Below are 24007 nucleotides of genomic sequence, written 5' to 3' on the forward strand. Positions count from 1 at the left end.
CTTTTTTAATGACCAATCTTGGCCTTGGAAAAAAAGAAGAAACTATACCTTTTTTCATTTTAGAGGTGAGAGACTATGCTTGCATAAGGTTGCACGTGAAGTTAGATAGAGTCACTGTGTTATATAGTTTTAATTATTTCTTTTGTTTAAGGGAAATTCCATTGGCAATAGGTGGGGAGAGTGGAATGGGATGGGAAGGTATTACTATATCCAGAAATGACTGTGATGTAAAAGTCAATTTTTAAAAATATATTTAATACATATTCCTTTATTCTCTTCCATTAAGATATATAAATTAGGATGAGTTTGCCAGATTTTCCAGTTGACTTCTCAAAAGACTTAGAAAATTTGATGTCTAGAGGATGATGGGGCATGGCAGCAGCCAGGGCTGGGGGGCTTAGCCAGGGCACCATACCAATACAAAGGGCAAACCTGGGCAGGGTGCCTAATGGAAGCCTTGAATGCCCCTTATGGGCTCCTGCTATGGCACAGGCAGGATGAGTAGTGCAGGATACCTAAGAGGGATGCCTTTGTTGAATAGAAGGGGAAGAGATGTAAAAAACAAAAGCAAAATCTTTTTGCTTTGTGGCTAATCTATTATGACTTATTTTTCTTCTGTTGCTTTTGGATGCTGAGTTCGCTATTGAAATGATATTTTTTTTCTTGCCATGTATGCTTTGTTTATTGATTACACTGAAGATATGGACTTGTGACTTAAAACTTCTTGGGAAAGAGGACAGCCTGCAGATGGTTTTAGCTGTGTAGTTGTTTAGCCTGCTGAGACTTTTTCCCTTCCCCCCTCTCAAAATGAATGGCATTCCCTGGTTGAATTCTTTATTGAAGGATGCTGAGAAGCCTTCTCCTTCCCCCCTGGGGAGATTTGAATAATTCCACCTTGTTGCCTCAGAGAAATTCTTTGTTGCTTAAGTGACATAATAAGGGAGAAATGGGGGAGGGGGAAAGAAAGGGGATGTTAGCTGCTGCTGGCCAAGTGGGAGATGCTCCTTTTCAAGAAGCTTTATTTTATTTTTTTATTGCTATCTTTTCTTCTCACATCATTTTCATTTCCCTCCCAGAGAGCTATCCCTTAAAACTTCATGGCAAAGACATAATGGTCTAATATGTAGAAGAACAAATGCATTTTTGGAGGTGGCCAATATGAGAATATTTTTTTTGCTTGACTATGCTTATATAAGGATATTTCTTTCCTTTAAGTGGTGAGGGTGAGGTGGAAAGGAGAAAAAATTCTTTATAATTGAAATAAATAAATAAACAAATAAAAAGTATGCGGAAGTTGGGCTGAACTAACCAACATGCTGGTCAAGTTTAACGTTTTATAATCTTCCACTCCCATAAACCTCAAATTTCTGTAAAAAAAAAAAAGGGAAGGAGGTGCATTCTCCAATCTCTTTTCCAGGACTAAAATTGGTTGTTATAATTACAGGGTTCAGTTTCAGTTTGGAGTTCATGCTTATTGATTGATTGGCACTGGTACTGGTTTTGCTTCCTGCTATCAGCTTCTGAGCTTCTCTTTAGTGTCTCTTGCTGGACATCCTATCTCCAGTCTGCTAGGGTAGAGTTCTAGATAGTGTCTCCCAGATAAGGGCATGATAGCATCTCTTTAGTCATAATGAGCCCACCATAAGTAAGGAATAGTGTCCCTAGGCTAAGATTAAGAATTTTCTTTTTGTCTCTCTATCTGTAACTGCAATCACAATTCCTTGTCCCAGACTTGCTTAGAAATTCCCCAGTTCCTTCTTGCTTAAAATGAAAATTAATTTTGTCCAGAGTAAAAGGTAAGCAAAAGGAAAAAGGCCATTATTGTTTTCTATCCATCTGTCCCACATTACTGCCCTTATTTTCTATCAGTAGAAACTTTCCTCCCATGTACCACTCACCCCAAACCCTAGCTTTGGTTCTGTCTTTTTTTTTTTTTTAAAGCAATTGGGGTTAAGTAACTTGCTCAAGGTTACACCGCCAGTTTGTGTGTGTGTGTGTGTGTGTGTGTGTGTGTGTGTGTGTGTGTGTGTTAAGTATCTGAGGCTAAACTGATGCTGGGTCCTCCGGACTCCAGGGTGGTGCTCTTACTCACTGTACCACCTAGCCTCCTCGGTTCTGTCTTTTAACCAGCAAAAAACCTTGATGTCTCTCTAGGGACAAATTCTCTGGGGTAGGCCTGGAAGCTGATGTGAGTCTTTAAGGAATCATAAATTTAACAGGATCCCTGTTTATTCACATTGTTCATAAGTAATTCTACCAGAAAAAATGAAAATTAGAGCACAAAACACTCATTTGGGGTTGTTTTAATGATAGGTTCTGTACTAGAAATCATTGGAACAACACATAGAGTGAGAAATATGCCATAGCAATGAAGCAAGTCATGAAAACTCATCCAGGATTATTAGGTTGGGGAGAGGGGAAGGTAGAGATAGACTTGTTGGCCCTAGCAAGGCATAAGTTTGGGGAAAAACCCTCAAAGTGGTAATAGGTGAATAAATGCTGGAGACTTCTTCAGGATCCCTATGGATAGCATGTCCTTAGGAAGGAAGTTGCATGATGCCCTTAAAATTCTGTGTGCTTTCTCCTGTGCTATTGTTCTTTTTCATCCTTTGTTCTCAAAGAGGACCAATGACATCGCCCAGGGATGTCTTGACTTAATTGGATCTGAGGCAGACCTGAGAAAAGTCCTCAGCCTCACTCTCTCATGCAGAGACATCAAAGGCTAGAGGCAAGACAAAAGTCAAGATGATTGGTAATGAATGGCCCCAAAATGCAGTGGATGATGTAAGTGGAGGAGGGGAAGAGAGAAGTGTTTTCTCTGCTTTTGTTTTATTTTTGCTGCAACTTTTTTTTTTTCTATTTGTTTTGAGGGTTTTGGGACAGATCCTGAAAACACCAAGGTAGCGGTAAATCTAGAGGAAGTTTGTGGGAGTTGGAGATGAGAGAAAGTCCAAGGTCTGTTCAGCAATTGGAGTTCTGGACCTTCATATGAGAGTGTTAATAGGTCTATTCAGCAATTGGAGGTCTGTATTTGCACATGAGAGGGTTAATTTAGGAGCCTTTAGAACTATGCATCCTGAAAACTACTGTAGACTCTTTGGACAAAGATAGCATGAAACACAGGGGAAGGAATTAATATGGAATGTGTGTGTGTGCATGTGTGTACAGAGATACCCAGAATTGAGGATATAAACAAATGTACCCAAAGGCACTCTGGTGGGATTTGTAGGAATTCCACATTTTTAACTGGGGAGGGAGAGTTTAGGGGATAGAGAAAGGAGTTCTCTGATACCTGATTAGCTTTTATGGTGATAAAGTTTTTATGAGTATTTTGATTTGATATCTCTATAGTGGCTGTGTAGATCAATTGGAGATGAATTCATTGATGAGTTATTGTGATTCATACCCATACTTTGTTTTAGTCCTATAAAAGTGAGTCATCTACAGACAGACCCTTTTCCCTCTTCTTTTGGATATGGCCCTAAAAAGCTGAGACAAGAGATACAAAAATAGCAGAATTCAGAGTAGATCTGGATCCCAATGGTGTGGCAGAAATTTTTGAAATATGCAGCTTTCCTTCAGGTGACACTAATGTATGCCTTAGGGCAGAAATACATTGCAGATGCCTGTGCACCCACTCATGGGAGCTAAAAGGAGGATTCTTTGGCCCATTCATAGAGAATCAGTTTCCGGATCACTCTGCCCAGGAAATGGTAGCCATGGAGAGAGGAACCATATGGCCAAGTGGGTGTGGTAGGAGGTCCTAAAACTCAGATTGTTTATGGGAAAAGTAGGGTAGTCCCTGGGTAGTGCCAACAGCATGGGGAGAGTAAGGGCAGGAGAGTAAAGTAAAAGTAAGGGATTGATTCAAGGTATGGGAGTAACGACAGACCTTTGCTTTTTCTCTGAAAGCTGGATGGTAAGGAGGATGCCTTTCTACCAATCTCAAGTTTGTTTTTCTCCCAGAGAAATTCTAAGTCCTTAGGATAGCACTATGAAGTTGAAGGCTTATACGCACTCATGAATTGAATGTGGAAGTCATTCACATGCTGGGAAGTTACCCCTTTAAGGAACCCTAAGTTAATTTCTTTCCTAAGGGAATCCAGACCACAGAGCAGCACTTTGATTCTGGTGAATTTTGTAGGATATGGGGAGACAGGGGGCAGCAGGGAGGTGAAACTCACCTGAAGAGAAGGAAAATCAGATTGATTACTTAGGGATTATATAGGATCTCCTATATGTTTATACTGTCCTAAACCTTATGTACATTGTTACCCTGAATGCTTATTCAGGAGATGGCAACTCTGCTACCCACATGTGTGACTATTTCAACATGAGCTATCTCCTAGTTGTCTTCCAAGATTTTCCAGGGATATTCTGGGACAAAATGAATCAGATATAGGACTTGGGGTGACTTCCTCCAAGACAGGCCCCTGGGGATTCTGGGCCATGGGTTACAAAACTATAAATGTTTGGACCTTTATAGAAAATTATAGAATATCTAAGCTGGAAGGGAATAAGCATTTCTATAGCACCTACTATGTGAAATAGCAACTGCTGATTATCCCCATTTTACAGCTGGAAACACTGAGACAAAATAGAGGTCAAGTGACTTGCCCAGGGTCATCTACTTGGTAAGCATCTGAGACTTCCTGACTTCACACCCAGGAGCTCTATGCACTTCACCACCAGCTGCCCCAGAGATCTTAAGGTCATCTAACCAGCAGATCAGCAGGAATATAGCCATAAGCAAGTCTCAATCTCTAAGCCTTCATTTCTTCATCTATATAGTACCTACCTCACAGGATTGTTGTAAGAATCAAATGAAATAATATTTGTAAGATGCTTTGCAAACCTTAAAGTGTTATGTAAATGTCAGTTAATTTATTACTTTCTAAGATCTCAGTTTAAAGCTCACAAATGAGGCTTTTCTGTCCCATCTTTCCCTTCTCAGTTTTGACCAAACTATTTGAATTCCTTCTATGTCTCAACTCATCTTCTAGGCTCTTACTACTCCTGTGCACAGTACCACAGAAGAATTGCCCAAACTGTGTTTTGTGAAGTCCCAGTATTTCACAAGATGTAACAAAAGTTTTATAAGAAAATTTCTAGGCTAGAGATATTTCTCACTAAAATATTACACATGGAAATGTATCAAAAACACTGAATATTTTATATTAATTTCATAACTCAAGGCATGCCATGGCCAAATTTTTCTGACAAAGTTTGCCACATATGAAAAAAGTAATTTATGTACTGTGACTGTCCAAACAGGCAAAATGGGTGAAGAGGTGGGGGAGAAACATTTGGCCTGGGCCTCAAACTCAACTGGGATCTTAAATTTAGCAGATAAAGATATCAACATTCATCTCCAGGAACAAGGGAATTTCAATGTCCAACTCAAGTTTAACATCAGCTGACTACCCAAAAGCTAGATTTTCTTCAATAATGAGTGATTTTCTTTAAAAAAGGAAGCTATAAGAGAAATCATTGAGTTAAAAGCAGTCAAATTATATCTCACTTTTTTGGGGTGTCTTAATTTTTTTTTTTTGCTGTAACAAATGTTTTCATTTTACTTTTATTTGTACTCTAATGTCATATTACTCGCGTGCCATAAGCTTTTGTTTCTTCAGTTTCTTCTGGGATATCTCTTTCTTTTGAGTAGCCTCCTCTTCTGGTTTAGGAACAATTTGTTCCTTTTCAGTAAGCATCATCTCAATATGGCAAGGAGAACTCATGTATGGATTGATTCGACCATGAGCCCTGTAAGTAAGCCCCCGTGGCATTTTGGGAGCCTTGTTAACCTGGATATGCTCAAAGACAAGAGAATCCCCATCCAACCCCTTCAATTCTGCATACTCTCTGCATTTTTAAGTGTTTGCAGCAAGAATTCAGCACTCTTTTTGGGCCACCAACCCTGTGTCCAACCCCATTGTTTAGCCTGGGCACACCTGCCAACTCCACCATTCTATGTTGGAATGGTGTACATTGTTTTTTCAATGTGACATCTTTCAAATACTTGGTAACTTTTTGGATATGCATGTCCTTGATAGCTTCGGCTGTTTCACCGGTGTTCTTGAAGCAGACAGGAGATTTGAACCCCTTGACTTGCATGATTTTGTGGGGTTCTCTGGATCAAGAGTGTACCTTACCATTTTAAATGATTACCTAGGACGGCTCAAGGGAAAAGCTATCTTTTAATTTTTTAAAAAATTCAATTGTAACTACAAGAAGTCTTAGCACCCAACACTTAATTAACAGTGAAAGAGATGCACCCCAGCTAGTCAGCTTTGAGCAGAAAACACAGGTCACATATTTTCAGATAATTTTTTTTTAATTATCTGATTTGATTGGATGCATTTTTGCTTTTACATCACATACGTATATATGTCTACATTTATATATACATACTCTTGTACCTTTATATGTGTATAACATATGCGTATATGTATATATCCCTCCCTACTATCCAGTAAATGTTGTAACAAAAATTTAAAAAGAAAAAGAAAGAAAAAAGCAACATTCCACATCTTTTCTCCACCTCCGCAATTTTCTTTTCTTCTGGAACAAGCATTTGTCCTGTTTTCTGGGGGCAGGTTTGGTTTTAGGATTCGGTTTCTGTGTTCCTGAGGACCCTAGACTCTCAGAGAATGATCAAACACCTTAATGTCTTGGCACTGCCACGATCACTGTTCCTTCTCCCCCCCCCCCCCCCCCAACCCCCTCAAGACAGCGGCTTACATTCTAGTCCAGTGATCTCACTGGCTTCAGCTGAGAGTCTCAGCCTCTTTTCTAAAGCCACCTCCACTTACCCGAGGTTGAGGACGCGCCCCACCCTCCCCAACAGGTGGGCGTTCCACAGGGGCGGGGCTTCGGCTTACAAAGTTCGAAGTAGGCGGGGCGGAGCTCCCGGAGCCTCAAGTTTCAGTGAAACTTGTCTGCTCCTTGTGGGAAGGGTGGATTTGGCCTTGGCTAAGAATTTGCACTGGATTCTGTCTTCCAGGATCTTAGGAGTGGTGGTCGAAGGAAGAGCAGGAGCGGCAGGGCCAGCTCTGAACTTCTGCAGCTCCAGTGGTTATAGCAGCGGCTGTCCCAGCCCGCAACTGGTCCCTGCGCTGCCCCGGGAAGATGCGCGCCTGGGGCCCGGCGTGGCTGCTGGGGTGCGCAGCCCTGCTAGCCGCTGCAGTCGCCTCTTCTTCATCCTCCTCTAGCGTCTTGTCTCAAGGTGAGATTTACGGGAGGAGCAAATCTGTCCAAGTGGGCCTCCGAGGGGTAAATTGGGCCCTGACGGCGTTGTTTTCGGACCCGCGGTGCCCTGGGATTCTGTGGGCTGGGAGGGGATCCGGACGAATCTGGAAAGTCTTAGGTGCTCACCAAGTTCCCCATCCTCTTCTGTAGAGATGGAGTTTATTCTCAGCTGGCATAAGGGAGAAGGGAAAGGGGAAGGGGAAGGAAATAAGCATTTATATAGCACCTACTACATACCAAGCACTGTGCTAAAGCGCTTTTTTGTGAGGCAGGTAGCCTTCCTTCAATGTCAGATGTAGAAGGCTCGAAACACCGTGCTAAGATGATAAGGAATGCAGAAAGGAAGATCATATGATTCGAAACGGAAAGGGGCCGTAGTAATCATTTAGTGTAACACTTCCTACCCCAAATTACTAACGAAGAAACTGAGCGTCAGAGAAGTTAAATTAGTTAAGGTTGCACAGGTGGTAAACGGTAGAGGCGGAGATTTCAACTCCGGTCTTTTGGTTCCAAGTCAGGTGCTTTGCTTGCCACACCTAAGAAACTCGGGTCCTGCTCTTCCTTTCCCTTGTCGGATCCCACGCTATTTTCTATCTAACCTAGCAAGCACCTGGAGCTTCCTGAACCTCTGCTGGGGGGGGGGGGGGAGGGGGGAGGGAGGCGGCTGCCAGCTGTGCTGGGCTTTGAGGTTATATCATTTTGCAAACATTAAGTAATTATAACCTTTTTGACAAGTTCTTGTGACTTCCTTTGGCGGGTCCCACGAGGTGGCGGTGGCGGTGGCGGTGTGGTGCTATAGTTTGGGAACTATTCCCTTGCCCAGGAGCATTGAGACAAAAGCTTCTGCAGAGATTGATTCCCTGGGGGGTGTCTATTGCTCTGCGATGTGAAGTTACACTTCTCAGGCTCTGGGACTTAGCTCCATGTGTACTCACTCTCTTCGAGTCCTTTTTGAATGCCCTAATTTTTCCATTCTAAAACCTTTTGTCCTAAACATGCCTGACATGGAAGCTGCAAGCAACTACTAAAAGTCTTTATTAGGCATCCTTGAAGAGTCCTAAGCATTGGTACCCAAATGGGTGTCCTGGCTTTTTAAAAATCGTCTCTACCTCTTCAGTCACCCGAGGTTCTGAAGTTAACCTCGTTTAGGACGACGGGAAAGTCATGCAGATTTTAGACCTTTGTTCTCCTGTGTCCTATGGCAATCTTATAACCCAGCTTTTTAATGATAGACACACAGAAGGGGACAAATGCCATCTGCCATGATCATGTGGCAACGAACTCTCCTGCTTTCTGTGTAAGCAAAACAGAACAGAACAATACACTATTGCGTGGGACAGGGTTTTGTTGTCAGCGTTCTTGGTGTGCTGGCTGGACCTGTGTGCATTGCTTATACGAAGAAAAACACTGACAGGCGCACTATGGAATGAGCCCTGACTGATCCTGCAAAGATGGGGTGGGAGATACCTGGTTTGAGAGCTAGAGAATTTGCTTTAAATGGGGATCTAATCTTTAAGGAAACTACAAGTATAAAGAATGCAAAAGTGATGGGGGTTTATTTTTTGTATGTTGTCTCTTAAAAATTCTATGTCTTTTGATATGTCCAAGGGTTCATGGACACTCCAAGTCCCTTTATTTAAGATAAAAAATTCGAAGTTACACTTTTTACCTACTGTAAAATCTTTTTTTTTTTTCATAGATTCAACTCTTCTCATTTCTATACAAAGGAGGGAGGGAGGAAGAGAGACAGAGACAGAGATTGAAGTTTGTGCAATGAGATTGAAAGAACTTGTGTAAATTGAAAGAAATTGTGTAAAAAAATCCCAGTTAGGAAAATGTTGGGTAATTGGATAATAAATGTATATGTAGACTATAGGTCTGTTTTCTCAAGATAAACAGAATGTATTCCATCCTTTGGCATAAGAGTAATAGCATTTAGCTTATCTGGTTTTAGGCCTTGGGAAACTGATTTCCCAATTTCTCAATCTCTTCTAAAGCTGAAATAAGTCACCAATCTTACAGTTTTATGCAGATATTTAAGATTTAATTTTGTACAAATGGAAAACACATAGTGGCTTCAGCAAACTCTTTTTTATAAGTGCCTTGCACTGTGTTAGACACTGGGAATAGAAAGACAGATCAATTGCACCAGTAACTCAGGGTTTTTAGAGGGTGGGTCAGGGCGTAGAATAAGGACTTCATGAAAAGTTCCAAGTTACTGTTTAACTAAGGCTATTTAATATTATATCCCAGCTCTTTTCCCACATAACTAGGCAGTCTTTTTCCTAAAGGTGGTTAAGTGGTACTTTGGTATTTATATTAAATGAGGTTCACTGTTTCAGCTGAAAGGACAGTCATCTAATAATCCACTCATCCCTTTCTCTGACACTGGAGTTCCCTGCTTTTGGATAGATGAGGACTAGGTGGGCAGGTAGTCAGGTAAAATCTGGAGTCAGCAAAACCTAAGTTCTAATATGGCCTCAAACACTAACTAGCTTCGGGATCTTGGATAAGTCACTTTAACCCAGGGGTCAGTTTCCTCATTTATAAAATGAGGTGGAGAAGGAAATGGTAAACCACTCCTGTATCTCTGCCAAGAAAACCCCAAATGGGGTCACAAAGAGTCAGCCAGGCACGAGTAGCTATGAATTTTTCTGTTGCTGTCCTCCAGTGCCCATTTTTCTTACCTCTTCTTTGTGCTCCTCAGTTTTGTTACAAGCACTGTGTACAACTCACTTAAAACTACTTTTTTTCTTTAAGGTATTTTCCGAACAATATGTATAGAATCATTCCATTCAGTCAACATTTAGTCAGCTTTTACTACAGGTCAGGCTCTATCTATGTGAGGTATTGGATAACTCATGTTTTATGATACTTTAAGGCTTACAAAATACTTTCTTCAGAAAGACCCTGTGAAATCAACAAGGAAAAGTGTTGTCCCCATTTTGCAGATGAGGAAATTTTGACGAAGAGAGCTTTAGGACTCAAGGGTAACCTAAAGATCATCTTAGAATTTTACGGAATCCAGGTAACTTCGACCCAGAGATAATGTGCCTTGCCCAAGCTAGCTAGCTGCAGAATCGGGGCTGATCCTCCTGTCTCTGGATGACTGGCATCTCTGCTTCAATGATGTTTATTGGAAATTCCCTACCTCACTTGTTATTAACAATGAAACTCCTTTTCCTGGCTTTCTTTGTCTTAGACCAAATTCTACTTCCTGTGGGAATCCTTTCCTGGGACACCATTCACCCTCCCTAGCTGCTTCCCCCTGGAGACTGCCTCCCATACACTCTGGTTTCTCCTGAATGTCACTAATTATCTACATGTTGTTTCTTTGAAACATTAGTAATGGAGCCCCTTGAGAGCAGAGGCTGATCTTTGCCTTTCTTTGTGACCCCACCCTCTCCTTTATCTCTTTGCCTGGTACATAGACACATCTTAGTAAATAAATGCCTATTGACTGACTGATGGACATGGGCCTCTCAGGACAGATCTCTTTTTAGTGAATTGCTTATTTTACATTTATCAATTATTATTTTAAAAAAATAACATGCTTTTGACTGCACATGTATAACATATCAAATTGCTTGCCTCACCAATGAGGGGAGGGGAAGGAAATAAGGAGAGAGTTTGGAACCCCAAAATTTTTGAAAATGAGTGTTAAAATTTTTTTACATGTAATCAGGGGAAAATATTAAATTAACAATAACATGCTCAATAACCATTGACAGAGGCAAAACTTAAATGTATAAAATAAAGGGAAAAATCACACATAAAACCCCCCAATATGTTATATTATACATTCTACCAAAAGAAAATCGAACAGATGAATAAAGGGAACTGTGTTCCCTTCTCATTTCACTCCTTTTCCTTTGGCTTTGTTTTGTTTTTATTTGTTGTAGTCAGTATGTATGCTGTTCTATTGCTGCTTATCTTGATTGCATAATTTTCGTGTTTTCCCATTTTCTTCTCTTTTTTTCATAGTATTTTTTCAGTGACTTAGCATTTTATAACATTATTATACTATAATTTATTTAGATATCCCCCAATTATTGGACAAATAGGTAGAATCCAAGTTTTTGATCTTACAAATAAACAGTTATGAATGTTTGCCATCAATCTTGTAGGGTCTTTCTAAAAAAAGAAATGTAAACCTTAAAGTGCCAAATAAATGTGAGTTATCTATAAAGGATGACTCCTTTTTCTCTTTTTGATAAGAGTCTTTGTATCCCTTTGTACTTGGCACAGGGCCTGGCCTACCACCTATGTAATAGATATTGATTGATTGATTGATTGAACATGGAATGTGATAGAAAAAGCTTTGGACTTAAGCCTCTATCACTTATTTGCAATATGACCAAGGTCAGGCCTTTCAGAGCTTCAGTTTCCTCATCTGTAAAATGATGAGGACAATACTTGCATGACATTTTAATGCCTTTTAAAATAATTAAATATTTTAAAATTACTTTTTAATAAACAAAAATCTATTTTCTCTCCCTCCCTTCTCTCCCCACCCCCAACAACTGAAAAAGAAAGGAGAAACAAAAACCTTGTAACAAATATGTGCAGTCAAGCAAAAGAAATTCCCATTGTTGTGAGGATCAGAAGAAGATAACATTTGCAAAGTGCTTAGAGTAGTGCCCAGTACATAGAAGGTACTTAATAAATGCTTGTTTCTCCCCCATGGTTCATGTCCAAAAAAAAAAAAATCTATGCCTCATTCTGCCTTCTGTCAGGTATCCTGCTTCATCACCTATCCTCTGGAGTCACAGTTGGCCATTGCATTGATCAGAATTCTTAAGTCTTTCAAAATTGTTTGTTTTCAGTGTTTTTACTGTAGAAATTATTCTCCCGATCATACAAGTCTCCCCTGGTTCTCTAAAATAATCCCTTTTATGGCACATTCCTATCTCTCAGCTATTCCCCATTATGTGCACCTACTTTGTATCCAGATCCTTGCTGCTACAAAAAGAACTGCTACAAATATCTTTGCATATATGATCTTTTCCCTCTTTGCTCTCTTTGGGCATAGCCTTAGTAGTGGGATTGCTGGGTCAAATGACATGCACAGTTGAGTGACTTCTTGGGCAACATTCCAAACTGTTTTTTAGAATGGTTGGACCAATTACATATTTCCACAGTGCATTAATGTGCCTGTTTTCCCATAGACACTTCAAGGTTTTGTTCTTTACTGTTTTTTTTTTTTTGTCAGTCTTAAGGGTCTCACCGGATTGTTATAAGGAAACTGCTTTATAAATGTTAATGTACAATATAAGTATTGTTTTTACTATTTTAATAATTATATTTTAATGGTTTCCATTTAAAATTGTGTTTTAATGTTTAATATCGAGACAGCCAGTGGCACAGTGGATGGAATAGTAGACCTGGAGTCAGGCAGACCTTACTCCACATCTCAAATACTGACTGTGTGACCCTGCACAAGTCACTTAACTCTGTCTACCTCATTTTCCTTCATTGTAAAATGGGGGTAGTAATAGCACCTACCTCTCAGGGTGTTGTGAGGGTCAAATGACAAAATATTTGTAAAAGTGGTTTGCACAGTGTCTGGTGTAGGCACCATATAATTACTTAACCCTATCTCTTCTCCTTTTCAGGATTAAGGCTCAGTAGTGGAATTTTCTGGATCTAATGGTATGGCCAGTTTTGTGACCAATGTATTTGCATGTATACAAGCATATGTGCATATATATGTATATATACATATGTAGACATATACATACATGCATATACTAAATTCTTTTACCTCTTTTATGCTTTTGCAAATTGAGTGGGCATCAGGAAGAGTATTTATAACAACTCTTAAGGAGAGTGTTCATAGGGAGAGAGACAATACTTGCATTATCTACCTTACATGACCTTGTTATGACAAGATTACTAAAGGAACACAAAAGAAATGAAATTATTAGCCTCATAATTTGAGTTTCAAATCTGAGACCATTTCTAATTATATAATTTTATAATTTTGTGAAGGACTCCTTTAATTTTAGTAGGTTGTAGGAATCCAGGGAGACTCTCTCCAAGTTCAAGTCTGTACAAGTGCTTTTGGGATTATGATTGCATGAATACAAATACTCAATAAGCCAAATATTTCTAAATAAATATGGTAAAAAGGAGCTAGGTGACCTTTGACCTCGTTAAGGACAGATCTCTATATCCAGGCAGATAATTTGTCCCTCCCTAAGGTCAGGGACTATTTTTTGCCTCTTTTTTTTTTTTATTGCTAGTGCTTATCATAATACCTGGCACATATTAGGCTCCTAACATGTTTATTGGTTGATTATTGATATCTTTTAAATGCAAGCTCTGTGCAGTATTTATATTCAGGGACTGAGAAAACATTTATAGTAGGTATGTAAGTCTGTTTGGATTGAGGCTATATAAGATATATGTTGAAATATATAATGCCATATTCTCTTTTCAATGCTACCAGTGGATACCTCTTTTACTTTTGTTCTAACTGTATTTCCTTTCATGTTTAAAAAATAATAATTTTATTGTGAATTAATAATTTCAACGAAACCAAATAAATGAGTAAAATTCACATATAGAATCATAAGTTCAAAATGACTTAGTTTTCTAAAAGGATTATACTTACAAAGGCATTTGCACACATAAGCTTTAAGAAAGTAGCATCATTTTTGCTCTCTCTCCCCATCTTATATTCTTTTCCTCTGAATCCTTATCAGAATTTGATGCTGCTAATTTTAAATATATATATATATAGTCATAGATTATATGGTGTTCTGATCCTACTTTCTTTGCTCCACATCACTTGATAATGTCTTACCATATTCCTTTGTTGTCATCATATTTGTAAGTTTTTACAATGCAATATATCTGTATATATCAAATGGATCAAATATACATCAAATGGATCCAGGACATCCCTAATATAGTTATTCCCTCTGGTGGAGCTTATTGGAACTCATCCTGGCAAACTCATTCTGTGTGACTTTCATTTTTAAATCCTCCCCCTAAATTCCACTGAAGAGGCCCAAACAACATACTCAAAGGCTGGCAACTTGGTGACAAATTTCTTGGCCATGAGAGTTCCTGAAGCAAAGAACAATGAAAAATTACTTCAGACCTATACAATCCCCTGCTACTTCTGCAGGTAGGGTGACAGAGTAGTAGAGAGAAGGTAGGTATAATAATGAAGAGGATGCTAAGAAAAAATCAGCAAGTTAATTAGTGTCCACTATGTATCAGTAACAGTGCTAGGGACACAAAGAGGAAACAAAACACCTCTCTACCTTCAAGAAGCTTTTATTCTATTGGGGGAAGCAACATGTGTACATACAAGTAACTACAAAATGTATACAGATGGTGGTGGGGGTGGGTTTTAGTAGCCAGAAGGATCAGGATAGGACTCAGGGAGATGGTAGCACTTTTTGTGAGCTTTGAAGGAAGTCAGGGTTCTAAGGAGTACATTCTAGCTTTGAGTGACAGACAGGTGTGAAGTGAGTGAGAGGTGAGAAAGCCAAGTTGGGAAAACAGCAAATAAGTGAGATTGTCTGAAATAGAGAGGGTGTGAAGAGTGGTCATGCTCAAGGAGTCTGGAGTTCAAGGAGGCTTAGAGGCAGATTGTGACCAGCTGTGAATACAAAACAGGACACTGTATTTTATGGAGATTTTTGAGGAGGGTCATAACATAGACTTTTGCTTTAGAAGTATAATTTTGGACAACTGTGTTGAAAATAGATTGGAGAGGAAAGAGATTGGAGACCTTAGGACCAATTAGGAGGCTATTGTAATAGTCAGTGGGAGAGATGATCAGTTTCACTGGAGGAATTATGGTATAAGTGGACAGAAGAAGATGGATGCCAGGGATATTGCTTCTACCTCCACAAGACTTACAGACTGATTGAATGTGGGTGGGGGTGAGGGAGAGCAAAGAGATAGGCATGACTCCCTGGTTGGTGGTGCCTGCACAACAGAAATGAGTAGCAACAGCAGTGGTTATTAGAAGTGTCTGTACTGGGAACTGAGGCACACCAAAGACAAATTAGACATGCCAGTCAAGGACAGGCAGCCTTGGCACTCTACCAAGCTGCCTGCTGGAGTCAAGCAGAGAACTAGGCTTCAGGAGAACTTCAGGTGGCTATCACAAAGGCAGAATAAGGAACCAGGAGCAGTGGGTTACCACTTTGTACACTTGTTCTCTAAGCTTGAGCCCACTTTCCATTTGACTCTGTATGTACTTGTGGGAGACTATATCATCCTATATTCCCAACTTTTTGGAGGATGCTTTTATACCAATCGTTCATATTATACCATCTCAATAAATTAGCCCTTTTTAACACTTCATTATTTCAGCTGGCTGTTTGACAGTGAGCTTTTGTTGGGGGCACACATCGATGGGAACTCATGAAGGATAGAAGTAGAAACCAACCTTGACCCCTGTGATCTACCCCTCGACCCCTAAGGAGAGTAGTTACCCACTCAGCTTGCCAGTGTGAGTGTAAGGTGCAAAGAAGCCCCAGAGGGAATACTGCAGCTGAATCATGAAAACCAAGAGAAGTGACCTTGGAGAGAGTAGTTTCGGTTGAATGATATCAGAATCCAAATTGCTGAGAGTTGAGAAGTGAGTGAATGGGTGAGAGATGAGGAAGTTGTGACAAGTTGTTTAGCCTATTTATAAACATTAACCTAACCATCGTTGTGTTAGCATGCTGCAATGTACTTTATTCTTCCTCAATTGTTGAATAGACTACATTGAATTTTTTTGGTCTGTGATTCATTTTTATTTTTGCTATTACAAAAAAAAAATCATTACAATTATTTTTGTACAGATTGAATTTTTTAAGGGAGAGAACCCCTTTTAATAAAATCCTTAGAAGATGGACTTATAGTCCTGGGTTCCCTAGATCCAAAGACAGGATCAATCTAGACTGACTAATTGCTCCCCTGCCCCCTCAAAAAAAACCCCAACTTCCTAGGGATTTGACTTTAGCCAAATTATTTATAATCTTCTGAGATCTTGTGTTGAAGGAGCAGAAACTGAACTTTTAAAAGATACTGCTTCCCTTGCTTTGGTAAGCCCTGGTTGTCCCCCAGGTCTCATAGCCTGACATGTACTGACATGTACATGTAATGAGGCGGACAGTACATTGCCTTCTAAGTACTCACTGTCCCCATTCTGTATAACTTTCTCCCTCTTCAATGCTCCTTTACTTTAAATGTCCCAAAACAAGTCTCCATGGAGATAAGGGAAACATGACTGTCATTTCCTTGAATTTACTCTGCTTAGGCTTTGGCTAATTATCCCCATCCAATTTAAAAAAGTATCTCTGTTTAGGTGTCATCCTATTAGCATGTGTTTTCTTTTTTAAAGAAATTTTTAAAAAATTTGAATACCTTTAAAATAGGTTTTGTTGATGCTGCCATTTGTCTTTACATTCTAGTTATTTCCAATCCCCAATTCATATATGAATATACATACATACATATATATGGGGGGTGTATGTGTGTATATATACTTTTATATATGCAATCATGTAAAACATTTCCATATTTGTCATGTTGTGAAAGAAGCCTAATACTTTTTTTAAAAAGATCAAATATAGACCTTCAGTTGAGCAGAGCATCTGAGAGCTGAAAACATATAGCATTCAGAAAAAGCTGCAAGATATATATATTTTTGTATGTAGGTTTCTTGAGGGGAGAGAATGTTTCATTTTTACTCTGTACCCTTTATATCCTGCAGGTGCTAAAATGTTTTTGAAAATAAATTGCGTTATTTCAAAGTCTCAAGTAAATATAAAAAAAAAAAACCTAATAGGAAGAAGGTAATTTGAATGCTGGTTAGACCGGCAATGCTATGTCATTTATATTTTGGGACAAGTTAAGTTTGCTTGTATTTTCTATTTGGGAAATCTATCATGAACCATTTCCATAATAGGGAATGTATCTTTAAGGGACTCTAGAATGCCTGTTCATTTCATTGTGATTCAACAAAGATTAATCCCCACAGTATTCTAGGGGAAATTCAAAAGCCTATATAATGTAATTTTGTTGTTAAATAAGGGTCATGTGCCTTTCCTCATGGAGCTCATGTCTCATAGGCAGATGTGAAAAATATGTATTAAAAAAGTTGTTTTGCAACTAGTCAGTCTTTTTTTTTTAAGTTCATTGAGACTTTTTATTTGTCCATCATTGAAATTTCCAGACACACTCCCCTCCCACCCCAAATGGACCTTCCTTTGTAAAATAAGGAAACAATTAAAAAAAACCATCAGACACTGACGAGTTATCCTCTCTCTTTGAATCCTGAATGTTTGCCATTTTTTCCTCCAGGAAAATGGTATTCTATAACATTTATATGCCACAATTTGTCAACCATTCCTTAATTGACGGGTACCCACTTTGTTTCGATTTCTTTGCTTGGGCCATCTTCTTTTGACAGATTTGCAGATTTTCAGTCATGTGTTATCTGCCACCATTTCTGGAGTTCTTAATCTATATCTAAAAAGCAGACCACCTCTCTGAGTCCAGGTCCCAGGCAGGGCAGAGGTCCAGATTCTGGGTGCCAGACTATCTCTGGCTTTTCTATTACCTACGCTGAAACTCTGTTCTGTTGACATAAATTACTGATAATTAAATCAGCAGATAATTCTTGAGTAATTCTTATGTGCTAAAATTTTGCTAAGTACTTATGAAGGTCATGAAAGAAGTGTAAGCCAGTCAGTCATTGCTTTGTCTGTTCTTAAAGACTTAGTGCAGTATGTCTTTGCTACTCAAATGTAGAAAAGCGCTGGGCTGAACAAGGAGTCTTGGGTTCTTCTCTTACCTGTGTGATGAATTAGAAGAATTCCTAGAAATATAGGTATATTATATGAATTAGTACAGAGCAATGTAAGCAAAACCAGGAAAGTAATAAACCCAGTGAAAGAAGACCTGGGCAGATTCTTAGACCTCTCAAATACCTGATATCTCATATCATTCCCAATCCTTCATTTCCTATATAAATATATTGTTATGCTATGTTACATTACGTTACATTGTGTTGCGTTATGTTACATTACATTATATTATATTAATTATATATAAAATGAAAGGGTGGCTTAGCTTGATAACCTCTAAGATCCCTTCCCCCTCTATCATTGCAGAGTCCTGTGAGATTCTTGCTTTTTGTCAGCTAGTCTAGCCTTGGGACTCCTTTTGCACAGAAGATAAAGGGGTTGTTATCATTACCTTTTCTCTTCATTACACTTCAGTATTGCAGTCTTCGTGCAGTGATACTTTTAAACATAACACTTAAAAAAAAAAGTAAATCACAGTAGATAGGGAGCTAAAAGACAAAAAAAAGTGATAAAAAAAAAAGTGAGTTATTGGATAAGCTTGTGAAAGGACGGAGGGTAGCCTGGGTAGGCATAATGGATGGAACAATGCAGTCTTTGTGTATTTCCACATGAGTCTTTTTTATTGATCTATAAACCTTTTTACTTTAAAACCTGTACATTTCAGCTGAGGCTACTTTCTCCTCTTCCTTATTTCCTGCTGCCTCTTGTCTCCTTTGTTTCTTCACCCCACCCCCACCCCAATCTCCAGCCATGAAGAATGTGGTCATTGCTTACTCACTTTGACCGAGGGCAGAGCAGATTGTTAGGGAGTTTAAATATTTTGTTGGTTTGTAGAATTGTTTTGCCTGGGAAACAGGGGTTCTTTACCATTTTTTCATCATTAACCTCTTCAGCAGCCTGGGGAAACCTATGAACACCTTCTCAGAATAATGTTTTTTAAATGCATAAAATAAACACATAGTATCAAAGAAAATCAATTATATTGAATTACAATTGTCAAAATATATATTTTTTAAAACCAGTTTCATGGACCATAGGTTATGAGACACTGCTCCAGCACATGTGGTGACTTTCTTGTACTTTCTAATTAAAATAACATCTCCATTTGTATGCTGAAATTTTCTCTTCCTTTTCCCATCCTGAATGGCTAAGTATACTTGATTTTAAGAGGAGAAAAAATGTCTCTTCTTTGTCTCCTTCCATTTTCAAAAATGGAAAACACACTTTGGGGTTGGAGTAGGCGAGGGCAGGAGACTTTAAAGTTTGTCAGAAAGCAGAACATTTGTAGGTTATCCACTATAAAGTAGGTATGCCTAATTATCTTTTAGCCTTTAATTTTCTGGCAGTGGCCCATATTGCAAATTTATAGTTAAATTCTCAGCTCTTGAACAGGTAAACTTCTTCCTTTTTTGAGGGTCTTGGGTAAAATAAAATTAAAAAGCCTTGTGGAGAGGAGTTTGGGAAGTAGTTCTGGAAAAAAGCACTGGATTTAGAATGCAACAACTTGTATCCAGATTCGAGCTTTGTGTTGTCTTACCTGGATGATCTTGGGCAAATCATGTCCATTCTCTGGGCTTCAAATACTTCATCTGTAAAACGAATTCAGATTAGGTGATCTTTGAGGTCATTTGCAACTCTCAATCAATGGCCTTCCTCCTGTGTCCTCTTTTAAAGGCACCAGAACAGTGAAAAGGCAATTATAGATGTTTAGGTAGTAAGAATTAGAAGATACCTTGGAGAAATTTAGGCAAAAACCATCATTTTGCAGGTGAAGTCTTTGCTGGTTGTTGAGAGGCGACATGGTAGGAAAAAATGAGCATCATATCATACTCTTGAATCAAGAGACTTTGGTTGGTATCCTTATTATGACACCAGCCATGTGATCAGGGGCAAGTCTCTTAACTTTGCTGAGCCTTAGTTTTCTCATCTACAAAATGGGGACAAAAGAACTTGTACCACCCACCTAACAATGTGGTTTTGAGAAAAGCAGTTTGTAATTTCCATAGTGCTACATGCAGTGAGTTGTTATTACTATTTGTCCTTGGGAGGTGGGGGTGGGAAGGGACTTCTCCAGGAGTCCAAGGAGTTATTTTATTTGTCAGGACTTCTGCAAAGCAATAATTTGACTGGAGGGATCAGATCCTGAACCTGGCCTTGGATTGACAATTCTGGGTAGATCATCACTATGGAATTAAAAATGAGTAAAAATTGGTGTTAGATTTTTTCAGTGCTAAAGAATCTGATTTTTAAAAAGAAGAAATAGCTAAAACCAGTCCATATTAATTGACCCAGCATTTGAACATTAAAAGTTAGTAGCTAGAAATGTGTCAGTCAGTCAGTAAGCATTTATGAAGTGCCTTCTGTGTACCAGGCAGTGTGTTAAGCTCTGGAGAGACAAAGAAAATAATAGAATAATGGGAACACTGAGCATTGGTACTAGGAAAGGGACAAGTGGATCAACCTAATATCATGAAATTTTACAAACTTTATGAAATTCTCAAAAGTCAGCATTGCATTTTTGCTTACCTTAACCTTTTTATCATGTGATTCCAAGTGCTTCTAATTGAACCAACCAGCAGAAACGTCTAAATTAGTGTTTTTGTCTTTAACTGACCCCTATCTATCTTCTCTTTTTTTTGTTCAGGAGGCAACAAAACCAAAGGGAGAAGTCTTATTGGTCATAAGATCCACTCAACAAATAGCTCTTCCAGTGGGAATGGAGAAGTTTCGACGGTGTCAGGATTCTCTGTGGATTCGTTTTCTGCTGAGATTCTCACTGGAGGGCTGACTACTATCTTCCTTCCAATTGTCTATATGCTTGTATTTATCATTGGCTTGCCAAGCAATGGCATGGCTCTGTGGGTCTTCGTGTTCCGAACACAAAAGAAACACCCTGCTGTGATTTACATGGCCAACTTAGCCTTGGCAGATCTCTTATCTGTCATCTGGTTTCCCTTAAAGATTTCCTATCATTTGAATGGCAACAACTGGATTTATGGGGAAGCTTTGTGCAAGGTGTTGATTGGTTTTTTCTATGGCAACATGTACTGTTCCATTCTCTTCATGACTTGCCTCAGTGTGCAGAGATACTGGGTTATCATGAATCCCATTGTGCGCTCCAGGAAGTTATCTAATATTGCCATAGGGGTTTCCATTGGAATATGGCTGCTGATTCTGTTGGTGACCATTCCCCTGTATGTTGTGAAGCAAACTGTCTTTATTCCAGACCTTAACATCACAACGTGCCATGATGTTTTGCCTGCAGATGTACTGGCTGGAGATATGTTCAATTATTTCCTCTCTCTGGCCATTGGCGTCTTCCTGTTCCCAGCTTGTCTCACAGCCTCTGTCTACATCCTAATGATCCGGACGCTCCGTTCTTCTGCTATGGATGATTCTGAAAAGAAGAGGAGGCGAGCCATCAAACTCATCATTACTGTACTGGCCATGTACCTGATCTGTTTCACACCTAGTAATACTTTGCTTGTGGTCCATTATTTCCTGATTAGAAACAGAAGCCAGAGTCATGTCTATGCCTTGTACATAGTAGCTCTCTGTCTCTCTACCCTTAACAGTTGTATTGATCCCTTTGTCTATTACTTTATTTCTCAAGATTTTAGGGATCACGCCAAGAACACTCTTCTTTGTCGAAGTGTTCGGACTGTGAATAGAATGCAAGTGTCCCTCACTTCCAAGAAATCTCTGAAATCCAGCTCTTACTCATCTAGCTCAACCAGTGTTAAGGCCTCTTACTGATACACCTTTCATATCATCAGATTGATATATCATTGTAGGACTTAGAGCTTACTATACATTTCAGAAGTGTCTTCCCATCACATTCTGTGTTCAGTGGGGCCCATTCTGCAGCTCAGATGAAGCCCCATGCCCAGCATTTCTAAGTGTTTCCATCCAAAGCAAGTACTTTTGATTCAAATGGACACTTGATGGTATGGTAGAAACAGCTGGAGTCAGAGGACCCTTCTTGGAATCTGAGTCCTGCCACTAAATAGGTGTGATTTTAGGCAAGTCATTTAGCCTCTCCTGGGCTTTGGTTTCCTCATTTAAATGAGACAATTGTACTAGACGGCTGCAAGGGTCCATTCCAACTGTTAATCTGTGACTATCATTTCCTTTCATATGCTTTCTTTGCTCAACCTTCAGGTGTATCTGAACTAATAGCAATTGTCTGTTCTGAGGGAGAGAAAAACAACTAAAAAAAAAATATATATATATGTGTAGATGGCATCACAATTTAGAGATCATGGTTGCTGGAAGTAACTGATAAGTTTACCTAAAGGTACATTTCTTTGCTCCTGAATGTTGATTATGGAATTTTAGAGCTGGAAGCTACTGTTCAGTTGGCTTCTCTAAAATACATTACATTAGAATATTAGAGCTAGAAGGAATCTTAGGGGATCACCTAGTCTGGCCCCCTTATTTCATAGATGTAAAACATGAGGCCCCAGAGAAGGGAACTGATTTTACAAGGTCACCCAACCAGTCAAAGGCAGAGTCTACTATTCAGGTTTCCTGGTTCCTAATCTAGGGTGTCTTTTGGATGATAACATATGAGGACTTGGTTTAAAATCTTGCCTCCATCATTTTCTCCCTGTGGAGGAACTCCAGGCAAGTCATTTCTCTTCTCTAGGCCTTAAATTTCTCACCTGTAAAATGGTGGGGTTGTATTATTATATATTCTACTTTTTTTTTTTTTTTTGCTTTTTGGAGGGCAGGGCAATTGGAGTTAAGTGACTTGCCCTAGGTCACACAGTAAGTGTTAAGTGTCTGAGGCCGTATTTGAACTCAGGTCCTCCTGACTTCAGGGCTGGTGCTCTATTCACTGTGTCACCTAGATGCCCCTATATATTCTACTTCTAAATCTATGTACTGTGACCAGGAGACCACTGGTAAATGTTGAACAAATGACTCACTGAAACCTTGTGACACTCTTTGAGGTTTAATCTGTATTATTGACATTTTCTCAATCAGTTTCTGAAGTCTGGATAATCAACAAAACAATAAATCAAGCCCTAATTTGTAGTGTTTGCCAAACTCAAGATGCAAATGCCCACAGTGAAAATTTAACCATCAGCTCTTACAAGTTGGTAAAAATTGGCTCAAGCACATCCCTGATTATAATTTCCATGTGTTTCTTTTCATTGGTCTTTGATTTTTATCATTATTACTTGTAAAGAAAAATACAATAATGATTTTAACCTGTAAATAGCACTAAAACATGTTTTTATTTAACTTTAATGCATATTTCAAGTATATGGGCCAATAACTTTCTATTTGTAAATAAGAACCACATTTGCCACTGAGTTTTTTTTATTGATGTTGTATTATTTATTGTCAAAATTTTCATTATTGCCAAAATTAAATTATAATAGCCTGATGAGGCTCTTCTTCTTAGAAAAAGAGATTGGACATCAGCAGTCATTTATTAAGCACCTCCTATGTAACAGGTGCTGAATGACTAAAAGAAAGTCAGCCTTGTTGGGAAGGACCTTCCATTCTGCTGCCATATTGTACAGTTATGTTTCACTATTTGGGATATGTTATTAAGTTGTATATACTTGTATAATTCCTTCTATTATATATATGCCCAGAAACTGACTTTTTTTTATAGGATCATTCCATTTGATGACTATTTTTCATAATTGTACATTTTATATTATGATCTCTTGTAAATAAAACTTGTTTTATATAAACGGTTTTTGAGTTGGACTTGGGGACGGGGAGAACAAATGAATCCCAGATATCACTTTTCCTCTGCTAAGTAGAAGAAGTGACATGTGCCCGCTGGCACATGATGTCTCTGCAGCCGGGAAAGAATGGCAACACCTAGTAGTAGATTCAGGTCTCTCTAGTCTGTAAGGAGATTTTCTGTTAAACAGACCCATCCTTAAATGGAGAACTTACCAGTACTTTGGCCA

The 24007-nt window shown here is 38.9% G+C and overlaps 1 protein-coding gene across 2 annotated transcripts; it reads left to right on the plus strand.

The window, feature by feature from the left end:
• The first annotated feature begins 6781 nt into the window (after positions 1-6781).
• On the plus strand, positions 6782-23782 carry F2RL1 (F2R like trypsin receptor 1). 2 transcript variants are annotated; one of them, XR_011169878.1, is made up of 3 exons: positions 6782-7225; positions 20716-22559; positions 22834-23782. XR_011169878.1 is itself a non-coding variant. In XM_069096260.1 (2 exons), exons 1-2 carry the CDS (start codon positions 7129-7131, stop codon positions 21825-21827), a joined length of 1209 nt encoding a protein of 402 aa, XP_068952361.1. In that variant the 5' UTR covers positions 6782-7128; the 3' UTR covers positions 21828-23782. The 2 variants fall into 2 exon arrangements, 1 of the variants encoding a protein (XP_068952361.1); XM_069096260.1 differs by having other exon boundaries at positions 20716-23782.
• The last annotated feature ends 225 nt before the right edge of the window (positions 23783-24007 follow it).

The sequence above is a fragment of the Petaurus breviceps genome, unplaced genomic scaffold (genome assembly GCF_028583685.1).
Source record: "Petaurus breviceps papuanus isolate PSGF00001 unplaced genomic scaffold, PetGlider_PUasm1.0 229, whole genome shotgun sequence".
In the NCBI taxonomy this organism is placed as follows: domain Eukaryota; kingdom Metazoa; phylum Chordata; class Mammalia; order Diprotodontia; family Petauridae; genus Petaurus; species Petaurus breviceps.

Excerpts from the sequence above, each read along its gene's own strand:
- F2RL1 (XM_069096260.1), top strand. The coding sequence starts at position 7,129 with ATGCGCGCCTGGGGCCCGGCGTGGCTGCTGGGGTGCGCAGCCCTGCTA. Across the intron at positions 7,226-20,715 it reads CTCTAGCGTCTTGTCTCAAG|GAGGCAACAAAACCAAAGGG; the intron begins GTGAGATTTACG and ends TTTTTTGTTCAG.